General features: G+C 38.8%; 1 protein-coding gene across 1 annotated transcript in view; it reads right to left on the reverse strand.

The window, feature by feature from the left end:
* The window catches only part of PKHD1 (PKHD1 ciliary IPT domain containing fibrocystin/polyductin), a 469,885-nt gene that overhangs the window by 112,253 nt on the left and 333,158 nt on the right, over nt 1–24,474 (reverse strand). The window contains 5 exon segments of the mRNA XM_038554300.1: nt 5,861–6,018; nt 7,805–7,973; nt 9,106–9,984; nt 15,081–15,233; nt 16,613–16,767. Of these exon segments, the coding sequence (XP_038410228.1) occupies nt 5,861–6,018; nt 7,805–7,973; nt 9,106–9,984; nt 15,081–15,233; nt 16,613–16,767 (1,514 nt within the window).

A 24,474-nucleotide genomic window follows, 5' to 3' on the forward strand; every position in this document is an offset into this window, starting at 1 on the left:
TGTTTTAAAATTTCCAGTCCATTGAGGACCAATACTTTACAAAAATATAAATTATCTGACAAATCATACAAAATAAAAGCCCCAAGTTCTACTGATTAGTGTCAACAGATATAAAATTACTCTGTCATGTGTTGTTTCTAATTGATCCATTCATGTAATTATCTCACTGTAGACTAGTGCAAGACTTTGTGTGCCAGCACACGTGAGCAGAACACTTGTGGGGTCATGCATCCCCAAGCCGCCCTTAGCTGTAGCTTCCTAACAGCATTGCCTGCCCTGAGTCTGACTCCCATAGCCCGTTTATTCCATGGCTGTATATCCCATCTTTCCAGACAGTGAACAAAGTCTTATCACCACCTTTCTTTAAACCCTCCAATATCATCTTATCAAATGACCCTGGCCTAGGAAGGAGCTGGGTGCTGGCTACCTGCAACTACTCCCGTTCCCATTAATCACACACCGGTAGCACTGATCTCCTTTTCACCCACCCCTCATACACTTTGAGGCCATTCTTGTCCCAAAGCCTCTGTTCTGGCTGTTCTCTATTCCTACAAGGCTTCTCCTCTGCTCAGAGCAGTGACTCCTTGCTCCTCATTCAGGTCTCACTGGAAATGTAACTCTGTTTCAAATAGCAACTGCCTTATTCACACACAGATGCACACATGTACACCCTTCAACCTGCCTCTCAAATCCAAAACCCTATACTATTTTCTTTTTTTTTTTAAGTTTCTTTTTTTTTTTTTAAATTTATTTATGTAAGTCACAGAGAGAGAGAGAGAGAGAGGCAGAGACACAGGCAGAGGGAGAAGCAGGCTCCATGCACCGGGAGCCCGACATGGGATTCGATCCCGGGTCTCCAGGATCGCGCCTTGGGCCAAAGGCAGGCGCTAAACCACTGCGCCACCCAGGGATCCCCTTATTTTCTTCACACTTCCCCTCACTTCTGGAGTATTTCGATTTATTTTTTTATATATCTCTCTCTACTGGAACATAGGCTTGATGAAAGCAGGAGTGTTCACAACTAGAGCTCCCAATCTTGGAAGCCTTAGTAGACTGTAGGCGGCCAAAATGCATTTGCAGAGTGGATGAAAATGTCAACTTCAGCATGTAGCATGCAAAAGTCACTCATGGAATGCTACCTTCCATTGTATCTCCCTTCTACTTTCTTCATCATGGCTCAGAAATTATTAAATGCCATTTAAAGTAAAGCTCTGATTTCTTCCACTTAACCATATAGGTACTCCGTGCATACGCACTGGTCTGGGAGGTAAAGCCAACCACTTGTAGCCTGGGACAGACTGGAAATGACTAAGATGTTGGAGTGCGAAGCTCTGGCACCTGTCTAGTCCCACCTAAGTAGACCTTAATTTCAAGACTTTGTTTTTCTCAAATAAATAAATAAATAAATAAATAAATAAATAAAGACTTTGTTTTTCTCAATGATTTTGGATCTTCAGATCATTAGCTGCTCCCATACTCAAAAGAAATCCTTTCCAGAATAAAATGCAAATGGTTCTCAGAACATCTCCTGCTTGGGATTAGCTGCTTTGCACTCTATTGCCATGCATGTTTCAAAGTTGGCTGCAAATGCAAACTTACAGATAAGTACAAATCAAAATTAACAGCTCACTTTTCCCCTGGCTACACACCCTGCATCACACAGATAGCAAAACCCACTGGCACAGTGTTCCTTATAACTGATCCACATGGATAATTTTTGCTTCTAATGCCAGAGTATATGACAATGTGCCGGGACCTGTGGATATCTGTCTGGGTTGGTAGCTTTGCTGTGAACTCATATGTGCAAATACAATCTGTATTTTTCAAATTAAAAATAACCCTCAAAGGCAATGGACTCCAAACTGGTTATTAACAAAGTTGAGAAAGAACATAAGGGTGTGTCACACTCAATGTCACTTGGAATAAATATGAGAGTTGGTTCCAGTCGTCTCCATTTTCATCTCTCCTGCACTCCTCTTCCTGTTCCTCAGAAGATTATAGATTCTCGTCTCCGAGAGGAAAAATACAAAATAGACACTCCTCTTCAGATTAAATTTGTGCTTTTCTCATCTATCAGATTGTGTTCGGGAATTGGAAAGTGGCATAGAATTGAATGGTTTAAAAAATAAAAAGGGACTTGAATCAGGGAAGGAGGATCTATTCATATTTTGGAAATAAAGGAAAACCCCATAATCCTGTCAGCACCAGGAAGGCACCATTTATACTATGTGCTGTCTCCTTTGTTGCAAGAAGACACAGATTGTATTTTTAGTGCAGTAAACAGCAGGTTCTACTGTGGGAATCCTTGCGGTTGGTACCTATAGCAAACTCATTTAAAATGTTGTAAAGCTTTAAAACATCAGGAGTTGAAAGTAGTCAGTCATATACATTTTCTTATATACATTCAATCTCACACACACACACACACACTCATGCTTGTCTACACATTGATATTAAGCAGTATGTGATACTGTAACACCTGCTGGAGTTTTACCATTGAATCATACTTCACAACCAGGCTAGAGAGTTAAGAAAAATAAAATATACAACCAGCCGCAAGAGGACGTTTACGCCTAATCAGCATATTTATACCACACGGTAAGCAACCATGTGAGTTCATCGAACCACCTCATCATTTACACATGGAGTATTTTTAAAAGGTATAGTTATTTACTTGACAGAGAAAGGGGTGAGGAGAGAAAGATCATGAGCAAGGAGAGCGGCAGAGGAAGAGGGAGCAGACTCCCCATTGAGCAGGGAGCTATCTGATGCAAGGCTTGATCCCAGGACCCTAGGATCATGACTGGAGCCAAAGGCAAATGTGTAACTGACTGAGTCACCCAGGCACCCATACACATGAAGTATTTGATCAACATTTTAGAGCTCCTACTTGTACCAGACATTTTTAGTGCCACGGCCATATGTTTTTAGCATTCACCTTCACCACCAGAGATGACTACTGCAAAACCCTACCACTTCCTTCTGAGAGAGGTTTGTTCCTGGCCAGAGGAAAGAGCATAGTTAGCCTTTGCTCAGGGAAAGCCAAGAGGCTGGAGAGTTAATGCCCAGAAGCAAACTTCAGCCAATGATAAGCGGGGATTTGAGCTATAAATACCTTAGTCTCTCCACAGCTTAGCAGGGACACATTTCAGCCATGGGTCCACGGTCTCTTGGATCCTCTCACCCCCCTCCCACCCAGACTTGAGCTCCAGCAGTCCATAGTGGTAACCAGTTTGATTACATCCCTCCTGGATGCATCCTCTTCCCCGTCCTACTTCCCCACTTCTCCGCTTTACCGAGATCACCTCCTCACATAAAACTTTAGATTCTAAGCCTTGTATCACTCACTGTCTGCCTCTGGAGCAATCCACACTAAGACCTGCTTCAGTCCTTACTCTTTTCTGAAATGTGCTTTTCATTAAATAGTCTAGGACACATGTCCCTTGGTACTGATTCCACAGAAATGTGGTCCTCACCAAAGACCACAAGTGTGGAAAAGCCCTACAATTATGCCTATACTTTGTCTTAAAACATGAGGATATTTTCTCCATGGTGGAAACACCTATAACAGTAGGATGATTCTTAACCAACAGAATAACTCACTATAGAAAGCTATTTGAATATATAGTGCTAAATGAGAGAGCAGTTGCCTATCTTTTTTTTTTCCTTTTACTACTCTTGCACATTATTTCTTAATATATATTTTACCCAAATTTTATTCCTCTGTGCAAAAATGTATTTGCTGGTTATATTTAACAGATATGACCAACATATCCAAATGAATATTTACTTTGCGGGTTCCACACACTCAGCACTGACTTTTTAAAACCTATACTGAAGTCCCCACAGCTTGTCATCCTATTGCAAAGATAAGCCTTCAATCAATGAAAATATTTAAAAGAAATGTGCAAAAATATTAAAGCATGAAAAATTGTATGGTAATTAAAAGATTTATATAGAAACTTCTATAAATGCCAAACACTAAAAGTAGCAGCAATTCAAATGGAAGAAAGGTGGGAACAAGTAAAAAGAGACCTAGGAAAGACTCAGTTCCAGATCTCCTATTATGGATAATCCTTAAACCAATGACCTAAATTTAAGCTTCAATTTCTTCTGTACATTCTTGAATGGTTTGTGGCAAAAAAAAAAAAAAACATTAATATTCTCCTTGGTTATCAATAATTCATTCACTTGATCAATGTGTCAACTAATGTTGTTGATATGATATTAAATTATATCACAAATACACAGCAATGAACAGGACAAAATTCTTGCCCACACTAAGTTTGCATTTTAAAAGACAAATAGTAAATCAACCAGTAAACAAGTATATTCATAATATAATTTCAAGTAGTAGAACTCTGACAAAAAATAAAGCAGGCATAGCAGGGCTAGAGAATAGTGGGGGAATAATTATTCTGGAAAGGGTGGCCAGAGATGGCTTCTCTGAGGGGCTATCATCTGAAAAGAAGAAGCCAGCTCTGCAAAGAAATGAGAATAGTATATTTCAGGTAGAAGAAACAGTCAATGCAAAGGCAAGCCCTGGGGTAGGGATAAACTTAGCACGTTAAAAAACAACAACATCAGACTACTATAAGTAAGTCAAAAAGGTGTCACACGTAGGCAGGGACCAGATACTACAGGATTTATAGGCTTGTAGTTTGGATTTCATTCTAGGGGAATGGAAAACATTCAGAAAGTTGAAAAGATCACTTTGGCTACCATGTGAAAAATAGATTGTGGAATATAAAAACAGAAGAAAGAAGACCAAGTAAGGAGGCTATCCTATTCCCTTGTTGAGTGAGAGATGATAATTGTTTACAAGTGAGAACATTTATATCAGAAAAAGGAATAAAGAACTGCTCCTAGATTTTTTACTCAAATAACCTCATGAATGATGATATCAATTATGGAGGTAGGGTCAACTAGGCAAGAAGCAGGCTGTGGGTGCAGGCAGAGCTCAAGAACCCTTTTAGAGTGTGTTGAATCTGAAATGCTGATTGTACTTCCCAATGGAATCAGTTGGATATGTCAGACCAAAGTTCAGGGCTGGAGATATAAACTGGAAGTCATCAGCAGTAGAAAAGATTTCAACCTTCAACTTAGCAAGATTAGGGAGGGAATAAAATACATCTGAGAACACTGTCCTGGGACATTCATTCACTTAGAAAATAAAGAGGGAAAGGGAGACTAGAAAGAGAAGTGTGGAAAGAATTAACACTGATACAGAAAGAAATCTGGGGAAATTCTTCAGATTTATGTGCAGCAGTTTCCACCTGAACCCAACAGAAACTCAGAGTCCCATTATTTGTGGACATAGAAGGACAATGATCTCTGTCTGGGGTTCCAGTTATTAAAACCGATCCCTAAATGGGCTCTGGTTGTATAAGCAAGAAGACGGATTTTTTGATTATAGCCCCCCAGGGACAATGAAAAAGGAAAGGAAGGAAAGCTGCGTGCCTTCTACTCTTCCACCCTCTCCTGAGGAAGAGCCTTTAAGTTCAGAGGGAAGAGAAATGTGGACTCAGATGGCAGAGCAGCTGGTTCCATGGCCGACTGTGAAAGAATCCTGCTTCAGGTTCAGATGACCATACTAGTGAGAGCATGTTCTCACCTGGGCACAGAGCTGCATGTCAGGAATCTGTGCCTTACACAAAGACATAAGTGATTTTGTGGAGGGAATAACAATGCTATAGTGACACTGCTTAATCCCTCAGCATCCCTGTGATAGCATAGACTCTAACTTGAGCTCAGTTCTTCTCCTGGCTATTTTGTTCCTATTAGACAACCGAGCCAACAAACCAGCTCCTTCACCGGCATGCTCTCTTTGCTGGAGGCATCAAGTTCAGATATAACCAACCTGTATTGAAGAAGGACCCAGTCCATTCTGCCTCTGTTTTAGGAAATACAGACACTGGTGGTGGCAGACCCAGGGCTCTCCCATCCAGATCCTTAAAGAGGTATTTTCTTGGATTTTCACAATCTGACTCAGGGCAAACCAGTATCCCTAAACCTTTCCTGTGAAGACAGAAAATAACTCTCTCATTCCATGATAAGCAACACAAAGAAAACATATATTGGTAGTATTGACATGAAAAAGAAATTCAGGGTGCCTGGGTGGCTCTGTTGGTTAAGCATTTGACTCTTGATTTCGACTCAGGTCATGATCTCAGGGTCATGAGATAAAGCCCTGCATCAGGTTCTGCACTCTGCGTGGAGTCTGCTTGTCCCTCTCCCTGTGTTCCTCCCTCCTTTAAACAAACAAATATATAAATAAAATCTTTTAAAAAAGAGAGAAAAATTCAACAGGATTTTATTATTAATAATGTACTACACAAATACAAAATAAAAAGCTTTAGAAAATGTTATTTCCCAGTTATATGGGCAAAAAGAAAGACATTCTTTTAACCAAATATTCTGGATATCTGAATATATAATCTTTGCCTCAATTGCTAATTCTGTAAGAAGCAAGATATAATAAAACGCTCCTACCTCTAATATCTACTGAGCATAATGTAATCATTTCTTTATGAAACTTTGGGGCCTTGCAGGACTTTAAGATTATTATTATAAATATCAATTCTATTTGTGCTATCTACAAACAAGGTAAAAATAGATGTTTTCATTCAGCAAATATCTATTGAAAACCTACATCTACATGTTGGGGAATACAGTGGTGATAAAAACAGACATGGTTCCTATACTTTCAGAATTGAGAGTCAGGCGGGTTATATAAACAAGTTATGGACAATTATAGCATTGAATTATAGAGCATTTATTTGATTTCCCCTGGTCTAATAATTTTAGGCACCATTGGTAATAATATTAAATATTTATTGTATGCCAACCATGTGTCAGGTATTAATAATACAAAGAATCAGAAGCTAATATCATTTAGCTTTATAACTATTTCATCCCATAAGTAAGACATGAACCTAAGGAAAATTGGGCAGAAGAAAAAATGACAGAATAACACAAATTGAAAACCTCATAATGTTTAGGTACCGAAAAAATGACTCAGGGATGGGTATTAAAAAAGGACTGATGTTGGGCCAAACATATTAACTTTCTAATTAGGGCAATTTTTCTTGATTCTTTTCTTCCAGCTAAAGGCGTTTTCCCCAATGTTGTGGGGGAAAGAAAGTAACCCATCCTAGTCCCTGCACAAGGCCTCCTGAGCCTTCTTCCGAAAACTAATGACACCATACTCCATGGAAGAGTCAAGAATTGGGGTAATTTTTTTCCCAGTGATTTTGAAAACATTCCAAAGGAATATCTCTAATAAAGATAAAACAATGACACATCAATAAAATTTGCATTCTATCACTTTTGCTCCCTTTTTTAGTCAGGAAAACTCACATGGCTGAGCCCAATTCAAGAGAGAAATAGAGCCTCTGTTGTGAGAGATATCGCAAAAATCTTATGTTGAGAGACACCTGGGCTTGGTGGTTGAACATCTGCCTTTGGCTCAGGGTGTGATCCCAGGGTCCTGGGATCGAGTTCTGCATCAGGATCCCGGCAGGGAGCCTGTTTCTCTCTCTGCCTCTGTGTCTCTCATGAATAAATAAGTAAAATATTTTTTTAAAAAAAATCTTATATCAAAGGGCATGCACATAGGTAAATAAAGAACTGGGGCCATTAAATCTACCATTTCTTTCCAGAAAAACTTACTTCTATTCACATTGATGATTTTATTCTTTTTTTTTTTTCTGTATTCTTTTTTTTTTTCTAAACATGTTTAAGGATTAGAGGAATTGCCAAACACTTCATAAACATGGCTTATTATAAATATTAAAACTGGTACCTAGCTTGTAAAGGAGGAAAGTAGAACTTGTTTTTATCTTTGATCTTTAGCATCCTGGTCCCCTCTGCCGTTATTGGATGCATGATTCCTGTGTTCTCCACATTGGGCAGGATGCAGATATCTAGGTCATCACTATAGCAACTCTTCACAAAATTAGAAAATGTGACATCTGAAAAAAAAGTTAAGATATCATAACATTGGAAAATATAAACTATCAACCACAAATACAGACTACACAACTAAATATTCTTATATCAACCCTTATCTGGGAGTAAATTTAAGTTATCCATGGTAGTTACAGGAGTTAATATATAAACCCTGACTTAAAATATCTGTAGTTCTTCAAGACATGAATATTGCATGCAAAAGAGGAGAGTATTCCAACACATTAAAGTCTTAAGAGCTTGGGGCTGAGCCTGGGTGGCTCAGTGGTTTAGGGCCTGCCTTCGGCTCAGGGCGTGATCCTGGAGTCCCAGGACTGAGTTCCACATTGGGCTCCCTGCATGAAGCCTGCCTCCCTCTGCCTGTGTCTCTCCCTCTGTCTCTGTCTCTCTCTCTCTGTGTCTCTCATGAATAAATAGTTTTTTTAAAAAAAGTCTTAAGAGCTCTACTTTTCATCAAAGTTTTGATCACAATCCAGTGAGAGTGAGTACAATAGCACAAAAGAAATCTGATGGAGGATTAACATCATAGGTTGTAGCATAACTGGTTCTAATCCAGGCTGCCAGATCAACTACTGAACAACTTCAGTGAAGCACAATTTCTGCATCTATTTTCTCCTGCTTATAGTAGGAAAAAGAACACCTACTTAGAGAGTAGTCATATAATCAAATGATCACTGTGAAAGTTCTTCAACAGAAATAAAGTAATGACTTTTTAAAGGATTCACTCACTGTCATTTAAATCACCATGGTGGGGCAGTCCGGGTGGCTCAGCAGTTTAGCGCTGCCTTCAGCCCAGGGCCTGATCCTGGAGACCCGGGATCGAGTCCCATGTCAGGCTCCCTGCATGGAGCCTGCTTCTCCCTCTGCCTGTGTCTCTGCCTCTGTGTGTGTGTGTGTGTGTGTGTGTGTGTGTGTATGTGTCTGTGTCTCATGAATAAATAAATAAATATTTTTAAAAATTAAAATAAAAAATAAATCAATCAATCACCATGGTGATTATCAATAGCCAGCAGGCTATCCATTGGATGGTAAACACTAGACCACTCTTGATATAATTTCAGAACGCTATTGAAGATCCTATGAACAAATGTATGAAGATCCTATGCACTACATTGCTTAGGAGCTGAAACGTCCTACCTTGAAGTTTCAGAATTCCTGAAGTTGAATGGCCATTCCTCACTCTGTGCCATGGTTCCTGAGGCCACCAATTTGGTTCTGAAGTGAATATAGGCCACAAAATACCAACTCGACCCCCTCTTGGATTGGAAGGAGCTCGATCTGATGATGTCAAGTTGGCAGAGCGAGGCTTAACTCTGTCCTGAATGCAGTCAAAAGAGGAGCTAGTGGCTATAATGACTGAATTCCTAAGTACGATCTGTACATTTTCGATGTGACTCTTTGGAACAGAAGACACATACACTGTTGCCAAGAGACCAATCGAATTATCTACCAGAGTGATGTTCTCTATCTCCACACTGTTCTCCACATGTAGCATGGCACCGTAGTCAAAGTTCTTGAAAGCCAAGAAGCCAGAGATACCAGTACAGTTGTCAAGCCCATTTTCCTTATAGAGATGAAGGCCATGAAGGCTTGAGTGGGCCACATTGTCAGACCAGCGAGCTTCAGGAGAAGAGCACCTGTGACCCTGGATGTGAAAGCCAATTCTCTCTGATCCTGCCACAACATTGCCATAAAGGTTGATGTCCTTTGCCTGGTTCGCTTTGATTCCTGCCACCCAAACGGTGGACCATGCTGACTGTGTCATCAGAACCACAAGGTTATTAGAGAGAGAAAAATTCTGACCCTCCAAATCTATGCCATGGCCAACTGTGCCAAATACTATATTGTCATTTAAAATGATCCCATGACTGGCAGCTGCACGAATGCCCCCACTGCAGCTTTGGTGCAGAGAAGATGATATTATCCAGGATCCTGCCGATGCATTAGTGAATTCAATGGATGAATACAGTGGTGACCCAAAGTTCTGAATTTCCACATTTGAAAGTTGAAGGACACCTGCAAACAAAATGCATATCATCAGGTACTCTCTCTTTTCCTACAAAAGGCAAAAGGATGGCCCATTTGTAGGCATCAGGAGATGCAAAAAGTTTTTTTTTAATATAATAGTTTATTCTCAATACCAGCACTATATTTCACACCATGAGTCTCGCTGATAACAAATGAATCATTAGAAATATCACATGAGTGCCTGCCAAGGTTTCATGTGCAGTCTGAAGAGTCTGGCAGTTGGATGGGGAAGAGGAAGGACAGATAGGAAAGAGAGAGATAGGCTTTGGAGATGAGCACGCTAGCTGGCAGATTCCATGTATTTTTCTGCTGGGCTAGTCAAGGACTCGGATGAAAATGAAGGAAATATGGATTCCCAGCCACTCACCTCAATGGCATGTCTCTTCTCAGGGATCCCAAGTGAAAGGTCTATTACCATTCCCGTAAAGATATTGCATGAAGGAATATAATATTCAATTATATAAAACATATTTTTAAGTCATTTTAACAATCTGGTAAAATATTTCCTGTATTTTTATCCTCACCATAGTGTGGTCCCTGTCTCATTTTCACAATAATAAGATTCTCTACATCTTTTATGTCAAGAGAGGATAGAATTATTTAGCCTTACCAAGAAATTTATTTGTACTAATTTAAGTAGATATTGCAAAAACACAGTTTGAACTGCAGCCACTAGACTGATTTAAAAACATAATGTGCACTGGGGCAGCCCCGGTGGCCCAGCAGTTTAGCGCTGCCTTCAGCCCAGGGTGTGATCCTGGAGACCCAGGATCAAGTCCCACATCAGGCTCCCAGCATGGAGCCTGCTTCTCCCTCTGCTGTGTCTCTGCCTCTCTCTGTGTGTTTCTAGTGAATAAATAAATAAAATCTTAAAAAAATATATATATATATATAGTGCACTAATATGTCAATGTATATCCTCTTGGTAAAATAGATAAGAACATGATTATAGAAAATAATGAGGTGGATTAATAACTTTATCACCTAACTCTCATTTAGCACTCATTAGGTACCAGGTACTGTTCTAAGTCATACATCAATATAGCATGTGTGTTCATACATGTGTGTGTGTGTTTAAACTCCTAACTTAACAAACATTCTATAAGGTAGGTATAATTATCCCCATTTTACCAATAAGGAAACTGAGGTAGAGAAGGTTTAAGTAACATATTAGACTTGGATGGAGGCAAATGCATGCAGAGGATAAACTGTTAACCCTCAAGCAGGCATGCTGGTGGGGAGTGGGAGATGCAGAGGAATAAAAGGAGCAGCTTTGCATTGGGATTCAGGCAATGGGGCTATACCTAATGTGCCAGGAGTTAATCATGTGCCCTTAGCTACATAGGTCCCAACTTCGTATTTCATGTTGTTTCTTTCTTCTTTCTTTTTTTTTTTTTAAAGATCTATTTATTTATTTGAAAGAGATATAGAGAGAGTACAAGTGGAAGGGGCAAAAGGGGAAAGAGAGTCCCAAGTAGACTCCCTGCTGAACTCGGAGCCAGATATGGGGCTCAGTCCCATGATCCTGAGATCATGACCTGTGCCAACATCAGGAGTCCAACACTCAATCATCTGAGCCACCCAGGCACCCCTTTTTTCTTTCTTTTTAAAAGTTCTGCCGAAGGTGAACTATAAAGTTCTTTCTCTCACTAAAAATAGAGGGAGCTATGGTGTTTCAGGAATAGCATTTAAAGCTCAAAAGTAGTCCAGCCTAAACCCTCCACCTTCCCCACTTCTTTTTCACAGAGGAGAAACTAACACCCTTAAGAATCGGGTACCATGAAGGATCATACCATCATCTAGAAGACGGATGAAGTAAAAGACCATGTATGTCTTTCTGGGGCTTCTGGGTGTTTCAGTTAAGTAGCCGATTCTTGATTTTGGCTCTGGTCATGATCTCGGCATCCTGGGATCAAGCCCCACCTCAGGGTCCCACCTCAGGCTCCATGCTCAGCAGGGAGTCTCTTTGAGATTCTCTTCCTCTCCCTCTGCACCTCCTCCATGTCCTCTCTCTCTAAAGTAAATATATATATATATATATTTTTTTTTTAAAAGAGACTACATATGTCTTTCTTTGTAGCTAGATGACAGGATTCCAATATATCTAAATTTCTCAAATGACACCAATTAAGGAGGCACTGGTGGATGGTGCAGAAATATTCACAGAATGACAAAATACTCAAAAACTGGGCAGCCCAGGTGGCTCAGCGGTTTAGCGCTAGCTTCAGCTCAGTGTGTGATCCTGGAGACCCGGGATCGAGTCCCACATCGGGCTCCCTGCATGGAGCCTACTTCTTTCTCTGCCTGTGTGTGCCTCTCTCTCTTTCTGTGTCTCTCATGAATAAATAAATAAAATCTTTTAAAAAATGTTCAAAAACTATTTGTCTGATGATAACATTTTTTACAGTGTCCCTCACCAATAGCACACAGCTGAAAGGGCTATGGAACCTGTCACCCTAGGACTGCAGCCCAAAGGATACCAGATGCTAGATCCCATACATAAATAGCTTATTTTGTAGAATGGAAAGTGGTTCTAGAATTTCAGTCAAGGCAATATATCAGTATTATTTTAATTTGTGGATTTTTTATGTCTTAAACTTACATGATTATAATTCATAGTTATAAATCATATAAGATCATTTTACTCATGTACATATTAATCAATGGCTGAAAGCTAATCAATAGTAAATACTTAAAATGTCTTGAGCATTTAAGTGAAACATTAAGCAATGATTATGTTTCCAGCTATTGCTCTATTTTTCCTTTTGAAAGATCACAATTCTAAGTACAAATTGCTGGATGTTATTGGTCAGAAAAAGAATGACAGGGGCCTCCAATTTAAAATAGAAATTTTAAGTACTGGCCACATTTTCTAACTTAAAATTGTTCAACATCCATTGCTAGCATCCTTGACCTACACCTGCAGATTTCACCTCATCCAGGCTCTGGCGTATATTTACAGAAAAATGGAAGATTTCTTAATTTAGTGTGGGAAACCAGATTGGATTCTAGAACAGAAAGGGACACTAGTGGAAAATACTGGTGATATCTGGAAAATATCCTAAATTTAGTTAAGAGTAATGCATCAATGCTAACTTTTTGGTTTTGACAAATGTAGCAGATACGTCAGATATTAACTATAGGGAAGACTGGGCAAAAGGTACACAGGAACTCTCCATACTATCTTTGCAACTCTTCCATAAATCTAAAATGATTACAAAATTAGAAATCTATTCAACAAGGGCTTCAGAATCAGACTTGAACTTAAATGTTACCTCTGATACTTTCTTGCTGGATGACTTTTCTCACTCTTCACTTACTTTTCTTCATTCCCATTTATGGAGCACTTAATACATAGCACTTAATACAGTTAACTATATTAGAAAGCCAGTGATGAAAGACCCAATCTTACCCTCAAGTTGTTGTTCACAAGCTCATAAGTGAGTTTCACACATAAGCAGGCAATTTTATTACAGACTTTGTTTCCTCATCTATAAAAATGTCTCTCTCACAAAGATCTTAGGATCGCATGAAACAATATAGGCATGAAAACCTGCATTAATCTTGGTCTATAACATCCCTTTCCCCAGAAATAATTTAAGAAACCCTGGATCAGCAGTGCCAGAAGTTCAGGATCATGTCAATCTTGTTACCCATTCAGCTCTGGCCTGGTGCTAAACTGTCAGAACTGGACTTCTATCCTGTAATGATGTTCCAGGACCGCCCACAGTTTCAGGTAAAAGAGATCTGTCTCATTTCCAGAAGACCAGGACTTAGCCTGTGTCTCCATCTTCTAAAGTATGGTTTCTCAATCTCAGCACTATTGACATCTTGGACCAGAGAATTCATTCTTTCTTTCTTTCTTTCTTTCTTTCTTTCTTTCTTTCTTTCTTTCTTTCTTTCTTTCTTTCTTTTTTAAAGATTTTATTTATTTATTCATGAGAGACAAAGAGAGAGAGAGAAAGGCAGAGACAGAGGGAGAAGCAGGCTTCCTGCAGGGAGCCCGATGTGGAACTCGATCCCAGGACCCCGGATTATAACCTGAGCCGAAGGCAGATGCTCAACCACTGAGCCACCGAGGTGCCCCAGAGAATTCTTTCCTGTGGGAGACTGTCCTCACCTTATAGGACTACAGAGTGCATTATAGGCAGTTTAGCATCTACCTACTAGATGCCAGAAGCTCCCCCAAGTTGTAACGAGTAAAATGTCTCCAGATACTGTCAAATGTCTTTTGGGGGGAGAGGGGAAGCAATGTCACTGCTGTTGAGGACTCATGGACACAGAGCCTATGGAGAGAGAGAGCTTGTTCTACAGGCCAGAAATTCTGAACTTTTGACTTAAGGTGCAAACGCTGCCCTTTACCATACTGGTAGAACAGATGTGTCAAAAGTGTTTCATGCTCAATATATTTGGGAAGTAGTTAGATCCTTTATTCTAGGCCTTCTCAGAGCCTTTATTATATTCATGTATTCAGTAACTTTCTAAGATGGAGCAACAGTGATATCCTTTCCTGAAATTTATTTGACCAGGAAACAATTATGGAATAATATCTAAGGAACACAAGTTTAAGAATAAGGTCCTAATCAAATAACGTTGCAGCATTCCAAGAGAGTTAAAGCTTGAAAGAAATGAGAAAGATTGAACTGATCCTTAAAGCAGTCTAGAATATGGAAATCATTTTTATTTAAATTTACGCTATTAATTTATAGCATGAGCTGAGGCCTGCCATCAGATATAGCATGCTACTGGGAAAGAGTAATAGAAAATCAGGAAAGAGATAAAAATTCAAGTGGTTCATTAAATCATCTATAATTTCAAAGCAGAGGAAATTTCACATCTGCTGAAAATGTTTTCTTTGAGGTAAAAATGTGCATATGTGCTGATCGCTAGTATATTATTTTAACATCACACTGATAATTAAGCACAGATTAGAACTGAAAATTCATAGCTTCTCAGAGCACAAAGGAGCCATCTAATTTGAACATTTTGTTTTAGAAATGAAAATTCTCACAGTTGGAATTCCTGAGTGTCCCAGAAGAATAGGCTCCAATTGGTAAGGCTTAGTAACTGAAGATTCCATTTACCTGAAAATTCTTTACTGCTGGAGTTTCTGAAGGACCCCACAAGTAGTCTCGCCCTGCATGATATATCAGGCTGGATTTGTATATTTCGGGTCAGAAGTCCAACCTCTGCAGCCAAACGAATGCATCGGCCATCCTCCATGACATGGACGCTTCCTGGGGCAATAGGAATTGGGCAAGAAAAAAAAAAAAACTTTAAAAACCTATTTCGGAAATTGCCAGCTGGGGACCCAGAGAACCTGACAAATGAAAACACTCCTTTCCCCTCAGAAGTCCTACCAACATTAAGGTTGCTTTTCCTCAGGCATTCTCCACAAATGTCAGCTGAGAAATGAAAAGCTCGTTCACATATCTCTCTTTGGGATCAGAGTGAGAGTGTTCAAGCAAGAATTCATTTCTCCTTAATAACTGCGGGTACTGGGACAAGGAAGGCAGGGCACACCTGTCCAATTAGTGGAGTCCCCAACCTCCTTCCTTAAATTCATAGGCGTAAGACTTGAGTGTTTGGCTGTGCATTGTCCGTGGACCTCTTTCATGAGCATGAAGAATCCCAGACCAACTGAGGTGGTGACAGAGCTAAAACAGCAATGTATAGGAGTAAAGGGACGAAGAGCAGCAGCGCTGTCCCCTCCTGATAGGTCTTAACTGTAGTGCTGTCTGAAGGAGCCTCCTCAGGGGCAGGAAAGGAGCACCCTGCTGGTGTGTCCCACTGCCCTCCATTTACACTGCACCTTACATCCTACTGGCAAGGACTGCCAAAGATTTCTCCTTTCTCTTCCACTTTTTTAAAAGAAATTATCCTTGGAAGTATGATTTAGAAATAGTTTTAGACGGAATCTTGTTACATACATGTATTTTCCTCTCCCATATCAAAGACAAAAAGATATTCCCTAATCCCTCTATTTCTGTGTTTTATTACTTATGAGAGTTCTTGGATTAAATGTATTTATTGGACTGAGCCAGGAAACTCCTGGGTATTTACAATTTATGTCAATATATTTTAACTGTGGATAGCCTATAAAAATATACCTTTGTTGAGAAAAAAGATATTTGGCTTTTTATCTTTTTTTTTTTTTTAATAGTAGTAGTAGTCAGTACATAAAGTGTTAGGAAGGACATATTCCTGAGTGTGGAAAAAGAAGCCACTATTTATAATAACTGCCAAATTTTAAGTGATTGTGTGATTCAGTGTGACAAGAAATGAACTAGAAATTCAGTCCCCCTGAGGTTTATTCTGGCTTAGCCATGAAAATGCCCAGTTACCTTGAACCAGATGCTTAACCTTTTTGCTTACTTCTAAACTTGCTATGATATGTAAAAAGCAAAAAACAACAACAACAAATTCCTTCACAACTAAATATTCTTTAAAAGTTAGGCAAAAAAAGAAGGAATAGAGGTAAAGCCTTCTAGAATGAGTCTAGAAAGCAGAAAGGTATTACCCATCCCCTCTGAATGGCCATTGGACATAAGTCAGGTTGCTGAACACATTCTTCCTGGTCCATTCACTTCCCTTACCCAGTAAAACAAAGCCTTACCAATGTGCCGGTATTTGAGCCGTTCATAGATCTTAACATGGTGAGCCTGGACTTCTTTGACAGTGAGGATCTCTGCTTCATGAGGCTCATAAGAAGAAGAGCTAAGGACAATTTTGTCATGCGGTCGCCAATCCACTGCGTCCTCTACTATAATTCTGTAACAGCATAAAAATGGGATCAAGTATACTGGCAGTGCAACACGGATCACCTACTAACTCCAAAGAGAAAAGGAAATCCACTGCAACCACCAATTCCCACCAGGGAGATTGACTTAGAAATAACAAGTCAAGACAGAGAAAAAATGGCTTTTGTGAAAAGTTTAATGCTCATGGAGTCCATGATCTGGCTTATGTATATTACATAAGATAGCAAAGATATTCTGTAGCCATGAAGGTCAAGACAAAAAAACAAGAAATAGTAAAAGTTCCAGGGTTTATTATATGCTGACTAAACATGGTTTCTTAACAGACATATTCCTCCTTGGTTGGGAAACAGTTTGAATAATAAAGATGTTTCACAAGAAATCATTTCTTGAATTTTCTGAAGAACTATTGTGCCATTTTTGGACAATTTATCATTATGTATTAAGGCTTATACCTTCATGGTCAGGCAGATATAATGTAGATCCTAGAGGTACCACTTACTAGCTATGTGACCTTAAGAGGTCACTTTTCTGAGTTTCCTATCTTCATCTGAAAAGTGCCAATATTAAAGGCTTCCCCCCTGACATCCCCATGTTACTGCAGGAACTAACAGTATGCATTTCTTGAGTGTGTTATGTTCCAAACACTGTGCTTTCACCACAATATGAAACAATGATAGTTTTGTTCATTTTCATTTTTTAAACTCACATTTAATGAAACTTCTCTTCAGTCTTTCACTGTTGCCTAGCTTTTCCTAGTGAATATGTCTGCTTTATTCTTCATTCACAGTCATTACCAACATCAGTGGCATAAGTTTATTTTAACCTGCCTTTTTCGTTAATGTCCACATTTTAGCAAGCTTTGATAAGAGATTCTCCTCTACCCATAAATATTCACCCAGGCGAGAGGTCCATGTGAAGGCTATTCAATCATGAAACATTTATTGATTGAACAACTGGTATGCACCAGACACTATAGTAGGTGCTAGAGGCAAAATGGTAAATAAAATATATGTCATTTGCATTTTTAAAAATGACAACTTAGATTTTGGCTAGTAGATATTCCTAAAGAGTTTACTACAAAGGGGTGGGAGAGATACACAATGTAGTATTAACACCAAAAAAAAAAAAAAAACAATAAATTCAATAGGGGATCATTTGTAGGTCAATGGTATGACTCTGCTATGAATCAAAAATTATAACTAATTCTAGTCTGTACAACTGAGCCTTATAGACAGATGGAGTGAGTCACAAAAAAAAAAAAAAGGCTACTGTCAAATGTGGTAATTTTAATGAAAGAATTTAGTCTTACCTGTGTTTCTGATTTGTAGTGACATCCTAGATACAGAATATTAAAGCAACTGCCAGTTTTTAAAGGCAAAGTAACTAAAGCCCGAGAGATGAAATAGCAAACCTCAAAATTAGGTCATTGAATGGAGTCAGAGGTTGGATTAGGACAAAGCAAGATTCCTGATTAAGTTCAGGTTCTTTCCACTAAATCACTTTGCTTCACCTGTCTGACTTGTAGTCCTTCCACCACTAAATGTAATAAAAAGCAATACTGGGGTGTCTGGGTGGCTCCGTCAGTTAGGCGTCTGACTTTGGCTCAGGTCATGATCTCACAGTGCTGGAATCCAGTCTTGTTTTGGGTTCTGTGCTCAGCATGGAGTCTGCCTGTCCCTGTCCCTCTCCCTCCGCTACTCCCCTACTCTTGTGCTCTCTCTCAATAAAAAATATGCTACTGAGCTATATAAACTGCATAGCACATAGCAATGTTCTTGACAAAAAGAAAAAAGAACTAATGAAATTATTAGTCCAAGTTTCATATTAAAAAATATAAATGAACTGAAGCTGACCTTTTCCATTAAGGCTCCTGAAACCTTGCAGGTTCTTGAAAATTCATCTCCGCCCCCCTACTCTTGGAGCCTTGGGAACCCATATGTCACAAAGACTGTATACATATGGCAAAGGAGTATGGCCCCTTCCACTTCTGTGTCCACACAGCAACAGTGGTAACTTCAAAGAATATTGTGATCCCTGTTGTCCAGAACTTAGATGGTTCTGGAGGTCAAGTATCAGTTTTTCTTCAGTTACAACATCTACACTTTCCTCTCACAGTCTTCCATTATTTAGTCACCCTTCAACCATTTTGAGAAATCCTTCCTTCAGGACTGCTTGAAGCCCAGCTGTCTGATTAATACTAATAAGAGTCCTACAGCCACAGGGGAGGGGATAGACCTTTTTGTTCTGAGCAAAACACACCTAAAACAATAAATAAACAAAAAAATTAAAAGAGCTGTTTGCAACATAACTGGACCTAAATGAAAACCATATGAAAAGAGAGGAAACTCTGAATAAGTCTCCTGAAAGAAAACCTTTAAAAATATATAAACAAGATGTCAGCACAGTTTTCTTTATTTTGGCACTAACATTTTATCTAGTTTTGAGAAAATATAATACTTTTGGTCAAAAGAACATAATTACAAAAAAGCAAAAAAAAAATGTATGCTTTCCAATTTGATTTAAAAAGTTTTTACAACCAGGCATACGGCATCTATATATAAACACCTACCACTTAAATGGATTTGTTAACTAAACGTTGGGGAGGTCTTCATAATGATGGCTGCATTTGACCACAGACTCAGAGTGTCCGGATGCCAAGATATTTTCTTCCCAGGAATAAGGGATAGCTATAGATTTCTGAACTCTACTAACACTGAAGGTTTGTTTTTAAACTTCAGTTAAAATTTCTTCTTTCATTTTCTTCAGTGACATCAAAAGATACTGTGGATTGTCAGTCTGCATGGGACAATGAGAAGTATTGAAGAAAGAAAATGGCTGTAGCGATGCCAACACTGATGATAATAGTCAGAAAAGCTATCATGTCAACTATTTGTGTACCTGGCCTCCTTTCTCCTTTTTCCCCCACAAAATCCACCACATCTTTTTTTCTTTTTTTTAAGATTTTATTTTTATTTATTTGAGTGGGGGAGATAGCACACACAGAGGGAGGAGAAGCAGACTCCCCACTGAGCCTGACATGGGGCTGGATCCCAGGACCCTGGGATTATGACCTGAGCCAAAGGCAGACACTTAACCAACTGGGCCACCATGTGCCCCTCACCATATCTTTTCTGATAACTGGTCTCCTTAACCACCATCCTAATTCTGTGTCTTAGTGAGCATTGCTGAACAGAGCCTCACAAAGCCTTTGCGAAAGGGTGTGCAAGGGATCCAACCTGCTTTTTTGAAAATCCTTCCCTTGGACTTCATTGTATCAGCTTTATTGAGGTATATTAATTGACAAAATATAAGATATTTAAAGTGCACGATGTGCCAGTTTGATAGATTCACACACTATGAAAAGACTTTCTCATCAGGTTGACACACACAACACCTCACACATTTATTTTTTGTGTGTGGAAACCCTTGTTCTACTCTCATCAGATTTCAATGATATAATACAGTGCCATGAGTGATAGTTGCCTGAACTTCAGAATTGAAATTAAGGAGAGAGAAAAATGTACTCTCTTGTGGTAGAGCTAGGAAAAGCCTGACAGATCTGGGTTCACTTATACCCTACAGAATGTAGAAAAATTTTCTTCCATAGATGCAAATGAAGTCAAAATAGAGAAATAAGGAGAGGTTGGGAGAAGGTCTGCCACAATCTCCCAAATGGATTGAGAAAGGCTGCTTTTACTTATTTTTACTATTACCACAATAACTGGCATGTCGTGAGGCTCACTTTGTGCCAGAAACTGGGCTAAGCACTTTACATATATTAATTCACTTAATCCTTCTAGCTACTCTATTAGCATTTTATTGCTGTATCATAGAATAAGAACTCGAGGGTCAGAAATTTTACTCAAAATTACACATTTAGCTAATCATGCAGTTAGAATTATTATAGTCTGGGGATACCTGGGTGGTTCAGTGGTAGAGCATCTGCCTTTGGCTCAGGTAGTGATTCCAGGGTCCTGGGATTGAGTCCTACATCAGGCTCCCGGCAGGGAGCCTGCTTCTCCCTCTGTCTGTGTCTCTGCCTTTCTCTATGTCTCTCATGAATAAATAAACAAAATCTTTAAAAAAAAGAATTATTACAGTCTGTCTTCCCTCAAAGTTCCAGTTTGTGTTCATGGTACCACACTATTTCCACCTTATGTTCCTACCTCTTGTGCCTATTCCCAGCATGGAGGCAAGAGCCAATCTGAGACCAGGACCCCACTAGCTCATTAGACCAGAGAACCATCTTCTACATACATGATCTTCTACACACATGATCCTGAACTCCTGCCAATAAATGAATAAGGTCAGCAACTCTTTATTCTAATATTACTTGAACTAAATTGTCATAGTGTAGCAATAAAGTTTGAGTAATAAGCAAGATAAATTACAGTGACTTTTAAAAATAAATGTAAGATTCTCATTTCTTAGATGATCTACCTCTGAATCAAGAGGCTCAGTAAGTTCTGATTTCCAGAAAAGACATATCCATGCAAGGTAGCAGGCATTTACTAGAAGTTTTCTTTGTGTTTTGCTGTGTACTAGATGCTGAGTAATATACACAATCAATAAAAAACAATATTTTCCTGCTCCTGTAGAAGAAGCCACTTGGAGGAACAAGACACAGACACCTTGAGTAGCTTAGTATCAGTCAACCAGGAAGCATACTTTTATTAAAATCATTAATCAGAAAACCACATTTTATAATCTAGATGGTAAGAAAGTCAGTGTATGCTAGAGGGGAGATTAAAAGCCTGTAGAAGATGTGGTGGATTCTCAGGACAAATGGAGAGTGTAAAGCAAGAAGAGATTCCAGAGCACTGTGTACACCCTTATTTTATTTATCAAGCATTTAGGAAGCCTAGTAAAAATAACTATATGAACAGTCATGTTTGAAGTGGGAATGTACTAGAAAGAAGAACAAGAAGTATCCAAACAAAGTACATCCAAAGAATATAATCACTAATTTGATACAGGAGATAGCAAATTAGATGAAGTCAGTGATGAGGTCAGAGTGGAAGGCCACGGTCCTGGGGCAAAGTTGAGGTGACAATGTGTTGTTTAGTTCAGAGTTATTTTCTTATAAATAACAGAGTAAGTGAGTACATCACAGAAGAAAAGTATGTCACAGAAGAAACCCAGAAAAATAATAGGACCAAGAGACTGGATAAGGCTCTATAACACTATCTTTCTTTAAAAACTAAATGAGATCTGCCCTATGACCCAGCAATTGCACTGCTGGGGATTTACCCCAAAGATACAGATGCAATGAAACGCCGGGACATCTGCACCCCGATGTTTATAGCAGCAATGTCCACAATAGCCAAACTGTGGAAGGAGCCTCAGTGTCCATCGAAAGATGAATGGATAAAGAAGCTGTGGTCTATGTATACAATGGAATATTACTCAGCCATTAGAAATGACAAATACCCACCATTTGCTTCAACGTGGATGGAACTGGAGGGTATTATGCTGAGTGAAGTAAGTCAATTGGAGAAGGACAAACATTATATGGTCTCATTCGTTTGGGGAATATAAATAATAGTGAAAGGGAATAGAGGGGAAGGGAGAAGAAATGGGTAGGAAATATCAGAAAGGGAGACAGAACATGGAAGACTCCTAACTCTGGGAAACGAACTAGGGGTGGTGGAAGGGGAGGAGGGCGGGGGGTGGGGGTGACTGGGTGGCGGGCACTGAGGGGGGCACTTGAAGGGATGAGCACTGGGTGTTATTCTGTATGTTGGCAAGTTGAACACCAATAAAAAATAAATTTATTATTAAAAAAAACTAAATGAGAAAAGAAATAAGAAAAATATGAGATCTTTTGAGGAAGGTTCCCCATAAACCTACCCTTCCCCCAGTTTTCTCTTCTTTTCTTATTTTTAAAAGTATTTTATTTATTTATTCATAAAAGACACGGAGAGGCAGAGACATAGGCAGAGGGAGAAGCAGGGTCCCTGTGGGGAGCCTGATGCAAGATTTGATCCCAGGACTCTGGGATCATGACTTGAGTCAAAGGCAGACGTTCAACCACTGAGCCACCCCGGTGCCTCAACTCTTCTCAGTATATCAGAGCATTCCTCACCCAGTTGCTCAGGTCAAACATTCTATGGTAATCTCTGATTCTTCATTTTTTCTTTTACCCAATCTATCAGCATTCCACGTTTCCCCTGTCTGCCACAGGTATTTCACCACTCTGTCATCTCCATCTTCACTACTACCATAATCTAAGCCACCAGCATGTGTCACTTAAATGGCTATAATGTTAGAACACTGGCCTAACAGTCTCTCTGCTCCCACCCTTGTCCTCACCAACAGTCAACTCTGCACACAGCAGGAACCATATTAAAACATGAATTGAACCCTGTCCCTGCCGTTTAAAATCTTGTAATGACCAGGATAAAAACTAAAAGCTTTGCATAGGATTGATTGAGTAACCATTTAATTACAAAGAACATGTGGTCACCCTTAAATGACTCACAGTAAAACATCTACTTAATGCTTATAATGAGTAAAAACCAATGTCTTTAAATCTAAGTACAAATCTCAGTATAACTTCTCTTGACTTAGCTAAAGTCCAAAAAATCCAACATGTTGTTCATCAGTCTTCCTCAAAGTCAACTGGAGCAAGTGACAGTAAAGAGCAACTTAGCAATAAATTTAAATTATAACGTGTAACAAACGAAATAATATTGTTTCAAATATCTTGCTAAGCTTACTTTTATCAGTGGTAGTTTAAGTTTATAAACAACATGAAATTTTTCCTCTGAAGATTTCACTTCGGTGTTCTTCATAAAATGAATCAATTATACACAAGTAAATTCAGACATGTAATTCTGTTGGTAAAAAATCCATAAGGAAGTCTGAGTAAAATCTGTTCCTATAACAATGCACTAGAAAGACTTATTAAATTGACTTTTAACATAAGGAAAACCATAGATCAATGTTTAAAGAAATGGCTTGAATAAGGTCTGTACTTCAGTTAATACTATACTAATATCAATTTGCTAGATTTCATCATGTTCAGGTTATGAAATATATCATCAGGGAATGCTGGGTGAAGGGTACATGAGAACCTTGTACTATTTTTGCAACTTCTCATGAGGCTTCAAGTATTTCACATTTTTTTAGAAGGTTAAAAAAAGGAAGGCTCTCCATTAAGTGGATGCACTACGGTAATTACATACCATTCATATAAATTCATTAAAAACTCCTTATCAGAACACTGATACAAGAAATTTTGTTTTTAATATTTGTATTATATAGAACACCAGAACACAAACAATAAAATCAGACAAATCATGATAAAAAAACGGTCAACCCCAGGAACTCCTAGCTTTATAAACTTAGAAATTTTACTCAACTTTTCTATATAGTTGTTGTATGTGTAAATGCAGATAATAATACCTAACATAGCACTGAAACATTTCAATGAGATCAATATATGTAAAATGCTTGGTAATGCCTCACATGAGTAAATGAACATGATAAGAACTCAATAAATGGTAGCGAATTACTATAGATAGTTTTCATTCATAAAATTGAATTTCCTTTGAAGGAGCCTATAGCTCTGACTGAATGAGGTTCTTAACACACCTTTAAAGAAAAATCCATTCATACAGCTCTTGCCAGATTCCAACTTGCTAACCTCATCATTAGTTTCGTATTTATCCCTCCTTGAAACGCCTACTTCACAAATCTTTTTGGGTATCAGGCA

This window comes from Canis lupus, chromosome 12 (genome assembly GCF_011100685.1).
Source record: "Canis lupus familiaris isolate Mischka breed German Shepherd chromosome 12, alternate assembly UU_Cfam_GSD_1.0, whole genome shotgun sequence".
NCBI lineage: Eukaryota > Metazoa > Chordata > Mammalia > Carnivora > Canidae > Canis > Canis lupus.